Source organism: Macrobrachium rosenbergii, chromosome 42, assembly GCF_040412425.1.
Source record: "Macrobrachium rosenbergii isolate ZJJX-2024 chromosome 42, ASM4041242v1, whole genome shotgun sequence".
Taxonomy (NCBI): domain Eukaryota; kingdom Metazoa; phylum Arthropoda; class Malacostraca; order Decapoda; family Palaemonidae; genus Macrobrachium; species Macrobrachium rosenbergii.
Window position 1 is genome coordinate 55,571,201 of NC_089782.1, and position 17,220 is coordinate 55,588,420.

At 39.7% G+C, this 17,220-nt stretch overlaps 1 protein-coding gene across 4 annotated transcripts in view; it reads right to left on the reverse strand.

Moving 5' to 3' along the window:
- DNApol-alpha73 (DNA polymerase alpha subunit B) overlaps positions 1-17,220 on the reverse strand; it is a 172,547-nt gene that overhangs the window by 126,604 nt on the left and 28,723 nt on the right. For all 4 annotated transcript variants that reach the window (XM_067086508.1, XM_067086507.1, XM_067086510.1 and 1 more), the window contains exon 2: positions 3,463-3,658. In XM_067086508.1, the coding sequence (XP_066942609.1) occupies positions 3,463-3,658 (196 nt within the window). The remainder of the gene's footprint in view (positions 1-3,462; positions 3,659-17,220) is intronic.

Sequence of the window (17,220 nt, forward strand, 5' to 3'; positions counted from 1 at the left end):
TCATTTTCATGACTAAATGCACTTTTTGTGATAAAACTATTAAAATACTCAGGTAATGCTCAAGTTACAATAATTCACCTTGTGATAATTCGATTTTGCAATGGGGTAAGCAATTACAGTAATACCAATAAGACAATATTATTTATAAAATATTTTTAAATTTTGTGTGGGTGCAGGCAGCAGCGTAATCAGGCAGTGAGAGAGACCAAATTACAATAGACAACTTTTCCTCCATCTCTTTATCCCATCTTCCACTTAAAAAAGTAAAAGAGAATGATAAAAGTATTGTTAGTAACGTTATACTCTTGCGTAAATGCATGCAGCCATAAACAACCGACTATGAAACTGTTGTTTTGCTTATAACCGAATCAGGTAACAACAGCCATTTACCTGGTATTTCAACCATCATACAGCAATACACAATTACCGTAGGTTATGGCACAAATGACGTTAAGCAGAATAGGACTGATATATTTTTACATTACACCCTTATTCAGTATAGATAAAAGATCTTCAAGGAAATATACTGCTAAATTTAAGCTGCAGGTTGTAGCTGAAGCTGAGAAAACAATGTTCAAGCTGCTAATGACTATACTGTAAATTATCGTGCATCAGCAACATTGATGAAATTTGATCGTAATTAAAATGGGAGAAAAAGTATTTTAATCAAAACTACTGGGCGTGAAAGAACACATTACTGTTATTTTTACGCCAATAAACGATAAATACATAAAGCTCGTGTTATGATGGAATCAAGTGAAAATAACAAATGGAATCTTGAATTTTTTTACATAAAACAAACGCCCCAAAACGGCCATCGTCAATCGTCATCTATTAATGAAACTAATAGATAAATTAATTTCACAACGAGACGTATTTTAGTTATATTTTGACTTAGAAACACTTCGTATAATGAAAAATAACCTTACCCCCTATAAATGAAGTATCTGGATTCTAGAGATTCATTTACAGTAACCAGAAGCAAGAAAAGCGCTCTGAACTGAGTTAAATGCGGTGAAATAAACACTGATCGCAATGATCGCAATTTATAATACAAAAGCAATATAAGAATATATACAATATTATTGGATACAGTGAATTAAGGCATAACATTTTAAAAGATCCATGGAAAAGATGCATATTCATTATGTTGACGTTTGTATAATACGATATGTGAATATAGAGTAGAATATAATGTAGGCTATGCTACCGTGTATGTATACAATATACCATAGTGTAGGCTAAGCTAATTTTTGTTTGTTATTCAATTTCTCTTTTTATTGTATATCATAAGTCACTTTGCATGAATCTCCAGAATTAGCTGATATTATTAATTACTATACCGTGTATGTAAAGAGTATATTTTATAGTGTAGGCTAGGCTATGTTCATGATACAATGGTTTTTATTTTGGAACCTAACCCCATCGTAAGTAGGATAATACCTGTACAATATAAGCATTTTTAGTTTGTTTTGTGTGTGTTTGAACTATCAAAATAGGCAGTTCTAAGTGTTTTTAGAAGGGTTCTAAGTATTTGGTGGTTTTAGCTAGTCGCGGGGGGGGGGTCTGCATCCCCTTCGAATACAGGGGTTTACTGTACAGTAATAGGATATTTCCTAAATTGTCCTCTCTTAGCATAGTATAGGGTATTGCCTAGTCCAGACTGCTTTAGGTCACTCTTAAATATATAGGCTATATAAAAACAGACAATTACTAATATGTAACCTTATATTTATCCAGTCCTAAGCTATTTGGTCTACTATATAAAACAGTAACTTACTAATGTGTAACCTTACAGCTAGGCTATCATTTACCTAATGTAGGTTATTGACTAATCCAGATTATTTAATTCACACGTAAGGGCATGGGTTTAACCAATCGTCTTTACATAAAACACAATTACCTTAAAATGTAGCCTTAAAGCTAGGCTACCATCTCATCTAGCACAAATTACTATTTCATCTAGTCCTCAATAGTGGGATGTTTTTTAAAAGGTTATCACTTAACCTAACATAAGGTACTGCTTAGTCCTGGATTATTTACATCATGCTTAAGAGTACGGGTTATTATCTAATCCTAGGGTCCTTGTGTAAACTAGGCTGCTGCCCAGGCCCATAACAGGGTATGTCTTTAAAGGCTCTTACTTACCTTAATTTACGTTACTACATAATCTATGTTATTTAGTTCACACTTAAGGATATGTAATCCTAAGTTATAAGCTACAGACAACATTCACTATTAATCTAGTCTAAATTACTCTCACTGAATCTGATGTAGGTTACTGCCTAGATTATTGTAGACATCATTATCTGAAAGGATTATCTATATTAATGATAAATTGTGGAACATTTCTTTTTGTTAAAACATCTAACTAGAATGACAAATTCTTCTAAACAATTTGCGCTTTTTACAATTAACAACCATGTACTCACAAGAAACACCAGTTTCTGGCTTTCACACACAAATTACCAATTCCAAAAGTTTAAAACTAAAACTATAACTGGAACTTAAAATTAAGCACAACTTGCAATTTTAGATGTTTCCATGATCCTCGCTAATGAAACTGGAAAATCAAAAAGCTGAATTTACGGAGCACTGGCTTGCAGTAAACAATACCATGCCTGACCAAAAACCTAACATCTTCTTGGTCTGTTTGTCAACAATATGGGGACGCTCACACGCAATAATCACTTCTTCTTCTTTCTTATTTTGACGGAAAAATGGGTTCAGTGAAGATAAGGGAAGGTGCCCTCTTATCTTTGAGTCCATTACATACTCCATCACACATTACTGTATAGTGTTTGTCATTATAAAACAATACCCGGCCACAAGACCAGCTAAAAGAGAATTCTTTGATTTTAGTTTGGTCACCATGGAGCTCTGGTAGACCATGGAAGGGTAACTCCTTGAGGACAAAACAAGCGACCACACTATCAAAAATACAATAGTGGTGATAAACCATGGTAGGCTGTGGGTAAGCACAAGTATGATACCTACCTACCAAACTGTGTTGGTTTACGGAAGAGTAAGAGAAGAGGTTCAGTTTTTTAAGTGCATTTATACACTATATTTTGTTACAAATATGGGAAAATAAGGTACATAACTGTTGTCTGCATAAAGTTTTTAGTTTAAACGGTGATGGTTGTTGTTTATAAACATACTGAGTGTTTATGGTTATGCAGTATTGACAAGACTGGGAGAGTAAGAGTACGGTGCTGCCAGTTTTACACCCACTTTTTTTACCTGACCTTATCTGGGTTTCGCCCTTATCCGATAGGGCCTCAGCTCTATTAATTGGAAAAAACAAGATTACCGTAATGTATATTCTCCTTACACCAACACAATAAACAAAAGTACACATGCAAATACTTCAATATTTTGCAGGTAGTTTTACTCCCATGCTAATCACCATACATCCTTCTTCCTTTCATTCTTTAACTAAGAAAGTGCACAAAAGGATACATGGTATTGATGTCGTACATTTGAATACTTTCAACTTTCTTGACTGCATTCTTCTTTTCCTTTACCAGCTGATCACGTTCAAAATGTTCAAGATGCTCTAAAGATAGGCAGCTGTATCCATTGCTGGTGGCAAAGGCCATCCAACAGATGGCAAGGCCCTCACCATCTACACTGTACTGACTGCATAATTCAAGGCCTGAAAGAGATAAATATTTAGAAGGCACGATAACAAAACCTTAAAACACAAGTAATAATCTTTGACACTAAAAATGATTTGATGACTTACAAGACAAAGCAAGATTATGAATAATGCCCCGCCCACTAATCAGCCTGCACCCTACTTTGCCTTTCAGCCCAGGTATCAGACCAATGGATGGCTGATGTGGGCTGCAAATGTAAATTACTTTAAAATTTTGCTATTTGTTCCTACACAAATACAAATCAATATTTACATAGGAGACTTACTCACTGGAGGGTGGAGTCTAAGTAAATCTCTGAACAGACTGGTTGGTTCCACCCACAAGGGCGTACCTTCCTGGTCTTGAAGGGCTGAGGAAGGAATCCTACGCTTCTAGCTTGTTGGAAATATCGGATGTTGCAACTGCTAGACTTCTGGGCTAAAAATAATGGGTTACATCAATAATTTAAAAAAAGTGCTTGTTTTATTGTTTACCCCTCTCTCCCCTTGTCTAGAGAGAGGGGAGGGACATGCATCCAAACCATCTATACAAGATAAAGGACAGGATGCCCTCGTCATGTAGTCACCTGCAAACTTGTCCATCCAGCACATGACGGCCTGCAACCTGTCTCTGTCTTAAGAGAGAGACAGGTAAAAGAGAGAAGGGAGGAGACCAGTCACTCACAAACATCTCCTGCTACCGAACACTTTAGATGAGCTGCACATCCCCTAACGGAGCCTGATGAGCCACGCAACTTGGGCAGCCACCACAAGATCCATGGAAAAACATGTCCAAAGACTTATGGGCAAGTCTTAAAGATAATATGGTCTGGCGTGACCACATACCTGCCCGTATTACCTGCTGAACCAATAGGTTCTTCCAGATTGCAAGGGATAGGGTGATGACCCTAAATTCAAGATCTCTCGCCCAGACCTAACTCCTGTCTACCTAGTCAGACAAAGAGCAGTCCCACTGCTGTCTCACGAAGCTCGAAAGAGGGTGTGCCCTTGGACACCCCTTCCTCGGCCAAGTTGGTACTAATGGAGACACACTGATACTTATGCCTGAGATGCCAAGTTCTCTTTAGTGTAGTCATTACCTGAATGTACACGAGGTTAGGTTCCAGAATCCCTTGCACAAGGCAAATTATCGCGTAAGTTTGGCATGGTCTCTAAAAAGTCCTAATAAATGCTTACTTCTAAAGTTTAAACACTAAATTTGACCCTAACCATGCTCCCAAATTATTAACTTTTAAATGAAATTAAGGTTACTGCAATTTTATTTAAAAGTTAGCTTAATGTATTACCCTTAAAAAAATAAATAAATGGTTAACATAAAAATAGAGAGTTGGAAGAGCATTTCTCTCCCTCTCCCCTTCCGACCGATCTATTTTTAGAAGTCTTCTCAATCTCTTTTTAATAACTTCTTTATTCTACATCTCTTTCTCTTTGCTCTGAAATGCTTTTTCATGAACAGTTATTATGTCTCTATGTTTTCGAACGTATTTGCCACACTAGCGCATTTACAGTTCGTAGATGGTACAGGCAAAATTAAGATCAATTTAAACTATCTACTGTACAGGTAAAGACAAGTTGCAAAAATGTGTGAGTGCTAACTTAAAGTAGAGAGAGAGAGAGAGAGAGAGAGAGAGAGAGAGAGAGAGAGAGAGAGAGAGAGAGAGAGAGAGAGAGAAGGGTTGTCCTTAAAAGTGTGAAATTATTTATCAGCGACATTACTGAGACTGAGAGAGAGAGAGAGAGAGAGAGAGAGAGAGAGAGAGAGAGAGAGAGAGAGAGAGAGAGAGATTGTCCTTACTTGAAATATCAAGTTAAATTATTTATGAATTATTACGGAGGCAGAGAGAATAACATGAGAGAGAGAGAGAAGTTATTCTTATGTAGGACCATAATATGGAAATTCATGTATAAAGGAAAAGGAGAGAGAGAGAGAGAGAGAGAGAGAGAGAGAGAGAGAGAGAGAGAGAGAGAGAGAGAGTACCAGAAGTCCTTTGATGCGCTGTGGGCAATGACTGACATATATGACAGCTTTGCCCTCGCCCCTCTCTTCCAAGGTTTCTCAATAGATTGGGGAATGATATTTGTGTGTTTAAAATATTACATAATTTACTGCAGAAATGTATAAATTTTGTAATCACAGTTTTATTATTATTATTATTGATTATTATTATTATTAATATTTGAAAATTGGTACTTATTATCAGGTAAATCATTTATTTATCATACAAAACAAATAAACATATACTGTACATGTAACCATAAAAATTCTCTCATCTCTTACTGAGATGAGAGAACTTTTATGGTTACATGTATAAGTTTATTTTTGTTGATAAACAAATGAGTTACCTAATAATAAGTACTAATTTTCAAATAATAAGATTAATATGATTAAATAGTAATAATAATAATAATACTATAATTGTCACTACAAAATTTATACACTTCTATAGTAAATTATGATATATTAAACAAACAAATATCATTTCCCAATCTTTTGAGAAACCTTTGAAGAGAGGGGCAAGGCAAAGCTGTTAAATATGTAAATCGTCGCCCACAGCATGTCAAGGATTTCTGGTACTATCTCTCTCTCCTTCTTCTTTCTTTTTCCTTCATGAATCATGAATTTCCATCTTTTGATATCTAACGTAAGAATAACTTCTCTCTCTCTCTCATGTTATTTTCCCTGTCTCCGTAACAGTTCATAAATAATTTAGCTTGATACTTCAAGTAAGGACAATCTCTCTCTCTCTCTCTCGTGTTATTTTCTCTCTCTGTAATAGTAATTGATAAATAATTTCACTCTCTTATGTGAGGACAACCTTCATCTCTCTCACTCTCGAGGATTCGCAAATGTCTCGCGTCTGTGAAAAAATCACTTATGACAATTAGGTTCCACTGAAAAGTTCGCGTGTCTCTGAATTTGCGCAGCTCGAATCGTGTAAGATCAAGGTATGCAGTACTACCACAGCACTCTACCTGGACAAAGTAGCGTCTTGTTCCGATCATACCTATGAAGTCATTCTGGAGGGGATTGAAAAAGACTTGAATCCAGAGTCAGGGACCTTCTCTGCTGTGAGAAGCTTCTCTTTGTGTTGGCCATTAAGGGCAATGGAGCTGTCCTCGACCAAGTCCTTTGGTTGAAGGAAGTAGACCTCTCGTCTCCATGAGAAGTTTTAAACAGTCTTGCCCACCTGGGGAACTCAGACTCCCAAGTGGGTTGCAATTCTCACTGCCTAGCTTGTATGCCATACATGTTGTCGAGAGGGTCATCAGACAGAATTATGACTCTAAGAATTTTTTTTTCTTTGCTTATCCTGGCTTTGGCGGAGTGTACGCAAGCTCCACGGCCATCGATGCTAAGCACTCAAGGTGAAGGGGATCTGTTATGCTCGAGTTGGTCCCAGAGTTCGTAACTGAATCTGTTACAAATTCCGGGAATCTATGTGTGTCATTTTAAATCTTTGTGTATCACAGCCATTCGTGCCCTAAAATGCCTCCTAAATGCCCTGCTCCTTCTAAGGATTCTGGCAAAGAGCCTAAACAAAAGAAGGCAGTCATGAAGCTCAATGAGAAGGTAAAACTTTTGGATATGTTGAAGGAAGGCAAAAGTTACGCCGCAGTAGCCTGGCATTTTAACTTGAATGAAAGTACCATGAGGTACATTAAGAAGAAAGAGGTGGAGATATGGAAGGCTGTAAGCATGAGCTTCTTCAGTAGTGCAAAAACAGTTTCGACAGTGCGTGATAAGACAATCGTCGAGATGGAATCTGCATTGGCGTTTTGGATAAAGGACTGCCAGAAGAAGAACATCCCCCTCGACTCCAACATCATTCGTGAAAAAGTGAGACGACTATACCAGCAATATTCAACTGCTAAAGAAGGCAGCAACGCACAGGCACAGGGAGGCAATGACACAGGGGAATTATAATTCTAAGGCTTCAACAAACCCGTGCCAGAAGAAGAAGAAGAGGAGGAAGAGCCACAAACAGGACCATCATCAGCTCCTCAAGGTTTTCAGGACAGGAAGGGGTGGTTCCTCCGCTTTCAGAGGCGGTTCCAACCCAAGAATGTTTCTCTACATAGGGAAGCAGCATCTGCAGATACAGAAGCAGCCGCAAAATATTCAGAGACCTTCAAGAAAATTATAAAGGAGAAGGGCTACCATCCAGAACAGGTGTTCAATATGGATGAGACTGGCCTGTTCTGGAAAATGCCATCCTGGACATACCTCATGAAGGACAAAGCTAAAGCCTCCGGATTCAAGGCCCAGAAGGATAGGGTTACCCTCATAATATGTGGCAATGCGGCTGGCTTCATGCTGAAACCAGGCCTTATTTACAAGGATGCAAACCCCAGGGCCCTCAAGAATAAGAACAAGGTGTTGCCGCCTGTGCTTTGGATGCATAACCCCAAGGCCTGGATTACCAAAGTCCTTACATCTAACTGGTTCATTCAAGAGCTTCAACCCTCAAGCTAGGCAATACCCCAATGACCTGGGCATGGCATTCAAGGTGTTGCTGATTTTGGATAATGCTGGTGGCCACCCTCTCCATCTTTATTACCAGGGAGTCCAGCTCGAGTTCCTCCCTGACAACACCACCTCTCTCCTCCAGCTTATGGACTGGGTGGATCCGTGTCTTCAAGGCACTCTATTCTGGGAACTCCCTAGAGCACCCTGTGAATGCAATGGACACTGACTGCAAATTTATGCTGAAGGAGCATTGGTGTAAATTCACTATTGTTACATGTCTGTCATCAACCAATCACTGAATGACATGAAGAAGGAGACCCTTAATACCTGCTTGAAGAAGTTGTGGCCAGAGCGTGTTCACGATTATAAGGGCTTCACTACTGAAGAAATTCAACATTTGGCCATTGACAAGGCAGTCCAGTTGGCAAGAATTCTTTATGGAGAAGGCTTCGAGGACATCACCCTGGATGAAGTTGGCACCCTCATTGATGCCCACTCTGACTCCCTAACGGACCAGGATTTGGAAGAGCTGACGAAGTCTGCCAGAGAGAAAGAAGACACGCCAGGTTCAGGAGACAAGGAGGAGGATGAGGGCCTGTCTTTGGGACGTCTGTCCCAACTTAAGAGGATGATTAAGGAGGTGCAGGATGTGGCTCCGTTATAGGATTCTTATATGGAACAAAAGAACTGGCCAGCGATGAAACATGGCAATGGCTACAAAGGGGAGAACTCAAGAAGAAAACAGAAAGAATGCTAACAGCAGCACAAGATCAGGCCCTAAGAACCAGATATGTCCAAAGAACAATAGGTGGAAATAACATCTCACCCATATGCAGGAAGTACAATATGAAAGAGGAGACCATAAACAAGCAAATTTCAGCACTTGCACAGAACCAGTACAAAAAGAGGCATGATTCAGTAGCAAAAGCCCTCCAATGGAGCCTGTGCAAGAAACACCAGCTAGCTTGCAGTAATAAGTGGTACGAACACCAACCTGAGGGAGTGATAGAAAACGATCAGGCAAAGATCCTCTGGGACTATGGTATCAGAACAGATAGGGTGATACGTGCCATTAGACCAGATGTGATGTTGATTGACAAAATCAAGAAGAAAGTATCGCTCTGATGTAGCAATACCATGGGACACCAGAGTAGATGCGAAAGTAAGAGAAAAAATTGGTATGTATCAAGACCTGATAATCGATATAAGGATATGGAATATGCCAGTGGAAATTGTACCCATAATCACAGGAACACTAGGCATGATCCAAAGATCGGAACTTGGAAAAACTAGCACGATCCAAAGATCCCTGAAAAGGAATCTGGAAAAACTAGATGCCGAAATGGCTCCAGGACTCGTGCAGAAAAGTGTGCTACTAGAAACAGTGCACACAGTGAGAAGAGTGGTGGACTCCTAAGGAGGCAGGATGCAACCCAGAACCCTACACTATAAAAATCACCCAGTCGAATAGGTTGACTGTGATAGAAAAAGAAAAAATATATATATATATATATATATATATATATATATATATATATATATATATATATATATATATATTATATATATATAAATATATATATATATATATATATATATATATATATATATATATATATATATATATATATATATATATATATATATATATATTATTATAGTAAATTATATATATGTTAAACAAACAAATATCATTATATATTTCTATAGTAAATTATGTCATGTTAAACAATCATTTTTTTAGATACTTTTGAAGAGAGGGATGAGGGCAAAGCTGTCAAATATGTCAATCATTGCCCACAGCGTGTCAAAGGATTTCTGGTACTCTCTCTCTCTCTCTTTCTTCTTTCTTTTTCCTTCATAAATCATGAATTTCCATCTGTTGATATCTAACATAAGAATAACTTCTCTTTCTCTCTCTCTTGTTATTCTCTCTGTCTCCGTAATAATTCATAAATAATTTAACTTGATATTCCACGTAAGGATAATCTCTCTCTCTCTTTCTCTCTTGTGTTGTTATTCTCTGTCTCTGTAATATAACTGATAAATAATTTCACTCTCTTAGGTAAGGACAACCCTTATCTCTCTCACTCCCTCTCCCTCCTCTCTCGAGGATTCGCAAATGTCGCATGACTGTGAAAAAATTGCGTATGACAATTAGTTAGGCTCCAATGAAAAGTTGCATTTCTGTGAGTTCGCGCAACTCAAATCTTGTAAGATCGAGGTATTACTGTATATCCTCTTAGACTACAGTATTTCCAATTGCACGGGCAAAGACCCATTAGGGCCAAGTGCCTAATGTCACCGATAGCAGCAGCTTGCTAGTGCGGACCTTCATGCCCAAAAGGGAGTGGAATGTCTGCTTAAAGGGAAGCTTTTACGTTTTTTTTTTTTTTACGTTGCTGGATCGATAACTTATAAAAGTAAAGGGGAAAATATCCAACCAGTTGGGGGATAGGCAGACCCATAAGGTTTGGAGTGACAGGGGAGAATGTAGGAGTGTTTTGCCACCCTCTTCAAGGGGTGAGGCCGTAATGCTTCCCCAGGGACTGCACCTGTAAGCAGCTTGCTGTTCCCTCTGTCTGAATCCCAAAATTCAATTAAACCCCACTGCTTTTTCCACTATTACTGACCCAAGATCATTTCTCTAATCAGCATATATGCGCCAGCGACAGTGGCTGAAGCTAAGCTCCCAAGCAGTATCCGAGGCATTAACTAGCATCCTTCATTACCAGTTAGTCTGCCTGTCACCACAGAACATCTCCGTCCATCCAAGTATCAAGCCGTGGGCTGGTGGGAACTCATTTTCTCAAACTGGATTGATTGTCCCCTATTGCTGGACACTGCCCGAGAGAAAATTTGATCACGTCAACAGAGAGTTGTGCGCAAGCAGTACCAGGAAGCAATCATGGTACTTGCCCCGGAAGGGAAATGGTTAGCCAGTGTCTTTTTCTTTGATTCATTTTATCATCTCTCGCATTTCACAACTCAATTAAGTTTCTGTCCCTTCGACTTAAAATGCGAACTTGTTATATCCAGTGTGTAATTCCTTGAACAGTGCATAAAGTAATTCATGCCTCTTGCCAAGAAGTGAGCAGAGTAAGGCGATGCCCTCCAATTTGTGCATCACTTCATTCCTAGAGATATCAATTCATTAGTAGTCTTATATGGAATTATTTCTCCTCCAGGAGTGTTGTCACTGCAAGTTACCTGCGTAGTCGTGCATCTGTGTTCCCGATTGCCTGAAGAAACCACCAGTACCGAGGCGGATATCATTAAATTATCGTTTGGGCTTACAGACCACTTGCAAGCGGCTATTTACATGTAACCTATTACAATATTGATGGGTTAATTATCAATTCACTGACTCACTGTTGTGCCCTTTTTCTACTCGTTTATTTTTAGTGAGATTTGTTCATTATTCCCACTGTGAATTTACCATGTTGAGTGTTTAAAATAAATCAGTGTTAAGAAACATACTCTCACTTGGTAACCTTCAACTAAACTTGCAAGGGGTTTTCTTTAAGGCTAAGATTGTTGGAGTAATGTAAAAATGTAGTATCCCTCTCGTAATCCATAACAATATATATAATGTATATAAAAGTGAATGTTTTTATGTGACTTTGCATGTGGGTTTGTACGTTTGTCCATATGTTTGTGCACTACAGAAATCTGCACCGCTTGACCAATCTATACAAAATTTGGCACAAGGCCATCATTTGACCCAACTTAGGTAATAACGTAGGTTGCAAACCTGTACCCCCTTCCCCTTCCCCCTTCCCTTTGTAACTTATGTGGTATGCGCTCTACTGATTTATACAAAATTTGTCACATGGCCCTCATTTGACCCAACTTATATAATAGTGTAGGTTTCAAACCTGTAACCCCCTTCCCCTCTACGTAGCGCTTGTAACTTACATGGTAACCACTTGACCAATCTAGACAAAATTTGGCACATGGCCATCATTTGACCCAACTTACATAATAAGGTAGGTTTCAAACCCATACCGCCTTCCCCTATCCTTTGTAACTTATGTGGTAAATGCTTGACTGATCTAGAAAAAATTTGGCACATAGGTTTCAAACCCATACCGCCTTCCCCCATTTAGCTGGCCTTGTGATCTAGATTACATGATAGGGTAGGTTTCAATCTAGAAAAAATCTGGCACATGGCCATTATCTGACCCTACTTAGGTAACAGGGTAGGGTTTCAAACCAGTAACACCTTCCTCTTCCCCCAACCCCCTTTTCCTTTGTAACTTATGCAGTAACCACTTGACCAATCTAGACAAAATTTGGCACGTGGGCATCAATCGACCCAACTTAGATAATAGGGTCGATTTTACAGTTGTACCACCTTCCCCTTCCCCATTCCCTTTGTAACTTATGTGGTAACTGCTTAATCAATCTAGACAAAATTTGGCAAGTGGCCATCACTTGACCCAACTTAGGTAATACCACCTTCCCCTTTCTCATCCCTTTGTAAATTATGTGGTAAACACTCGACTGATCTAGACAAAATTTGGCACATGGCCAACATTTGACCAAACTAGGCAATAGGATAGGTTTCAAACCCACACCCACTTCCCCTTGCCTTTGTAAATTGTGTGGTAAACACTTGACTGATCTAGACAAAATCTGGCACATGCCCATCATTTAACCTTCCCTTCCCTTTCCCCGTCCCCTTCCCTTTGTAACTTGTGGTAACCGCTTAACCAATCTAGATAAAATTTGGCTAGTGGCCATCATTTTTACCCAACTCAGGTAATAGGGTTGTTTCAAATCCATACCCCTTTCCCCTTCCTATTCCCCTATCCCCTTTCCCTTTGTAACTTACGAGTATGTGGTAAACTCTTGACCGATCTAGACAAAATTTAGAACGTGGCCATCATTTGACCCAACTTAGATAATAGGGTAGGTTTCAAACCCGTACCCCATTCCCCTTCCCCATCCCCCTTCTCTCTGTAACTAATGTGGTAAATACTTGACCAATCTAGAAAAAATTTGGCAGGTGGCCATCATTTGATCCAACTTAGATAATACAGTAGGTTTCAAACCTGCATCCCCTTCCACTCCCCCACCCCTGTGACTAATGTGGTGGTAACTGCCTGGCTGATCTAGACAAAATTTGGTAAGTGGCCATCATTTGACCCAACTTAGATAACGAGGTAGGTTTAAAACCCGTACCTTGTTCCACTTCCCATTCACCCATCCCCCTTATCTTTGCAACTTGTGGTAATTGCACGACCAATCTGGACAAAATTTGGCATGTGGCCATCATTTGACCCAACTTAGGTAATAGGGTAGGTTTCAAATCCTTACCCCTTCCCCCATCCCCATTCCCTTTGTAACTTATGTGGTAAATAAACTCTATGGGTTTATCATACCTCATTTCATGTACTGTACTTGATACCACAGAAATATATTATTGAAAATGCTTTTCTTTCTCCTAGGATTAATAATTCTGTATCAAAGTTTGTGTTACGTTTACTGGGAGGGGGGTGTATTTAGGTTTAGTGGGGAGGTGTGTGTTTAGGTTTAGTGGGGATGTGTTTAGGTTTAGCAGGGGTGTGCTTAGGTTTAGTGGGGGCAAATGGGACAGTCATGATGATAAAGAACAACCCTAAGAAGCCTGGGAAACCACCTCCCTCCGAAAGCAACTGATCGCATTCTTTGACAGCGGACGGGAAGGATTCCGTGGAGAGACAAAAAGTGTGTGCGGAAGCAGACAGTTTCCCAACGTTTGATAAATAGACTTTAATGCTCGCACCTGACAAAGATATCTCCGCTGGATCGCTGGAACAAATGCTGCAGATAAAGAACTTTAAAATGAATGAGGCAGAGTTTTAACCTTCGACTCTGTCTTCGTCATAAATTCCGGAAGACACACAAATACGTATTATTTTTCGCATAGGAACCCAACCTAGAAACTGCCTTAAGCTCGCCCAACCCTTTAGTTGAAGCTAAAGCCGTAAGAAAAAGCAACTTCTTAGTCAGTGTCTTAATGTTATAGCTTCAATGGGTTCAAAGGCAGGGGAACGCAAGAAAATATTGAAGTACTTCCGACAAGTCCCACGGAGGGGCCCGAGTCTGCAAGACAGGACGTTCAATCTCAAAAGAACATAATGAATCATCGATTATCTTACTACTAGAGATTTCAGGAAGGTGGAAAGTAACTGTACCGTTAATCGTTGAGCGCTAGTCAGCAATAGCCGAATACGAAAGACCCTTGATTTTCCAAGGGAATAAAAGAAAATCAGCTATTTTGGCTATGGAAGGTCTAGAGATGGAATGACCTTCCTTACGACACTAACCTCTATACCTTGTCCAGCTGACCTGGTAAGGCTTACCGGTTGACTTACTCAAGCTAAAAGAAAACTATCTAGACACAGCTTTAGGGAGTCCGGACTGTTTAGCGGCTCTCTCTACAGTCGCCCTGCAACTAGGTACAGCACACGAGGGTTTGGATAATAATAGTGCGAATGTGGTCGTCTGAGAAGTTTCACATGGGTAGGGACATCAGAACTTCCGTAGGGAGCTCTAGGAGTTCCAGGGAACCAAGCGTGGTATGGCGAGCAGGGAGCTATTAGAGTCATAGTTGTCCTGACACTCTCCCACAATTCCCCTATTACCTGATGAATGAGACCGGATGGAGGAAAGGCGTACACCTGCATGTAATTCCAATTTGTAACATCACCTCGGTGCCTATCAACATGGGGAACACCATTGGTGAGAAATAAACCGGAAGACGATGGTTTAATCACGTTGTGAATAAGTCCACAGTTGCTGGCCACTTCCAGAAAACTTGACATTGCTGGCCACTTCCAGAAAACTTGACATTGCTGGCCACTTCCAGAGCCAAAGTCCACTATCCCCTCACAGTACCTGACGGGAGCGACTTAGCAAATCGGCCCATATGTTGAGACTCCCCAATGTAAATTGGGGAAGAAGAGACACTTTTTGTTCTTCGCATCCTCTCAGAACTCTCTGTGCTATAGTATTGAGTTCTGTTGAGCCTGTTCCCCCTCCGAGTTCTTCAGACTTCTCCAAGCTGGTACCGGCCGTTTCCCTGCTGGACGGGAACCCTTCTACCTGCTGAAGGCCCAACTGGATCCTCTCCAGGGTTGTGAAAACCCTCAAAGGAAGAGAGAGAATCCTCCTACCTGAATAGGTTAAAAATTCCATAAGAATTCCCTCGCTCTTACTAGCTCCTATAGAGAGGAGGCAAGGATAAACCAATCGTCTAGATCAGGAGTTCTCGAACTTTTTAACCCATCGACCCCCAATGAGGTTTCAAGTTTTTTATCGACCCCCTAGCCTGGCATTTAATAATTCCAGGAAAAAAAAAAAAAAAAAAAACACCAATGTCAAAATCAATTTGAGTAGTATTAGTTTAGTACCTGACATGCAGTATGATAAAAAGTTAACACAGTAAGAAAATATGTTTAGAACTTTAGCTGTACAAGTATATGTAACTTAATTCTCAGTGCAACATGCCATTTTCTTCTTCCACTGTTGACCTCATTAATGTGAAGGATGTGCCTGGTGGGACTCAACAAGGATACTGTTATTAGGTTGCAGATTGGTGAGCTTCAGCCGTTTGTCACCTCATTCCTCCAGGCTCAGTCTGCTCCTCTGTTTTGTTAAGACTGCGTTTGCACGACTGAAACCAGCTTCAACCATGTATGAACTTGGGAAAGCAAGTAAAAATGGCTCAACCACTGCACAAAGCTGAGGATATTTGGCTACGTTGTTCTTGTTGATCCAAAATTCATGGAGACCTTTTCTTCTGAACAAGACACCTGCTTCCAAGTCCTCCAGGCGTGAGGCAATATCTGCATTTTCTAACACATCAAACAAAGTTAGGATCCATTCTGGCACTTTTTTTCCCAGGTTTTCAAAGTGCTTTTTAAAGTCTTCAATTAAATTCTCCATATGAGTCATGTAAATTTCATCAGAAATGCTTTCACTTTGTATCTGTTGCAAGTTTGAAAAATACTGAAAATCTTTACGTGACAGTGAAGCTCTAAACAAGCTAAGCTTGCCTTGGAATCCCAGTAAAACTGTCCTGTCCTGAATGATGGTAACACCTTTACCCTGCAAACATTTTTTGTCTCATTAAATTTAGATTATAGGTCTGCCAGATAGAACAGGGAATTTTTGCATTTTTTCAACTCTTCACAAAAAGATGAGTGCGTATCTGCCAGGGACTAAACAAGTTGTGGCCTCTAGACAGCCACCTGACCTTAGTGTGCAGGAGTAATTGCTTATACTGTACTCTACATGTCATCACTCTCTGCACACAGCAGTGCAAACAATCGCGAGTTAAGTGGATGTGCCTTGATTTTGTCAATTGCCCTGATGCACATTTTCAAGGCATCATGCAGCCCATTACTGAATATCTTGGCTACAAGATGTTGTCTGTGCAGTACACAGTGTATAGTACGTACATCAGGCACTTTTTGTTTGAGTAGGCTTGCAAATCCTCTGTATAGACCCACCATCAGTAGTCACTGCAGTAATTAATATTACTAAGAGGTATACAGTATTGTACTTTTCAAAATATTGCTGCACACATTGTAAAATTGTAAAATTGTCTCACCTTCTGATTCAGCTGTGAGATATTTGGCAAACAAAAATTCATCAATAATGTCCTTTTGACTTTGACTGTAATACCTCAGAAGGCCATGAGAAGGTTGGAGCTGCCAAAAGTTGACTCATCAAGTTGTAGAGATGACTTAATTCGAGAAAGTCATATAATTTTCTTTAATGTAATGAGGTTTGATAGTCAGATTTTTACAAATTATTAATTAACGAGAATTTCAAATTGGAGGCTTCATTGTTCCTACAGACCCTAGCAGCGAACATTCACAGAGTCCCTTTCTACCTCCTGACTATTCACCAACCCCTTGGATGGTCCCACTGACCCCTGTGGGTCAATATCGACCACTTTGAGAAGCCCTGGTCTAGATACCTCAACACTCTGTATCCTCGATGATGCATAACTGCCGACACCGGAGACAGGAGTTCGACCCAACCACGTTTCTCATAAGAACTACGTCATCATCCTTGAACAAGAATTAGCTAAGGC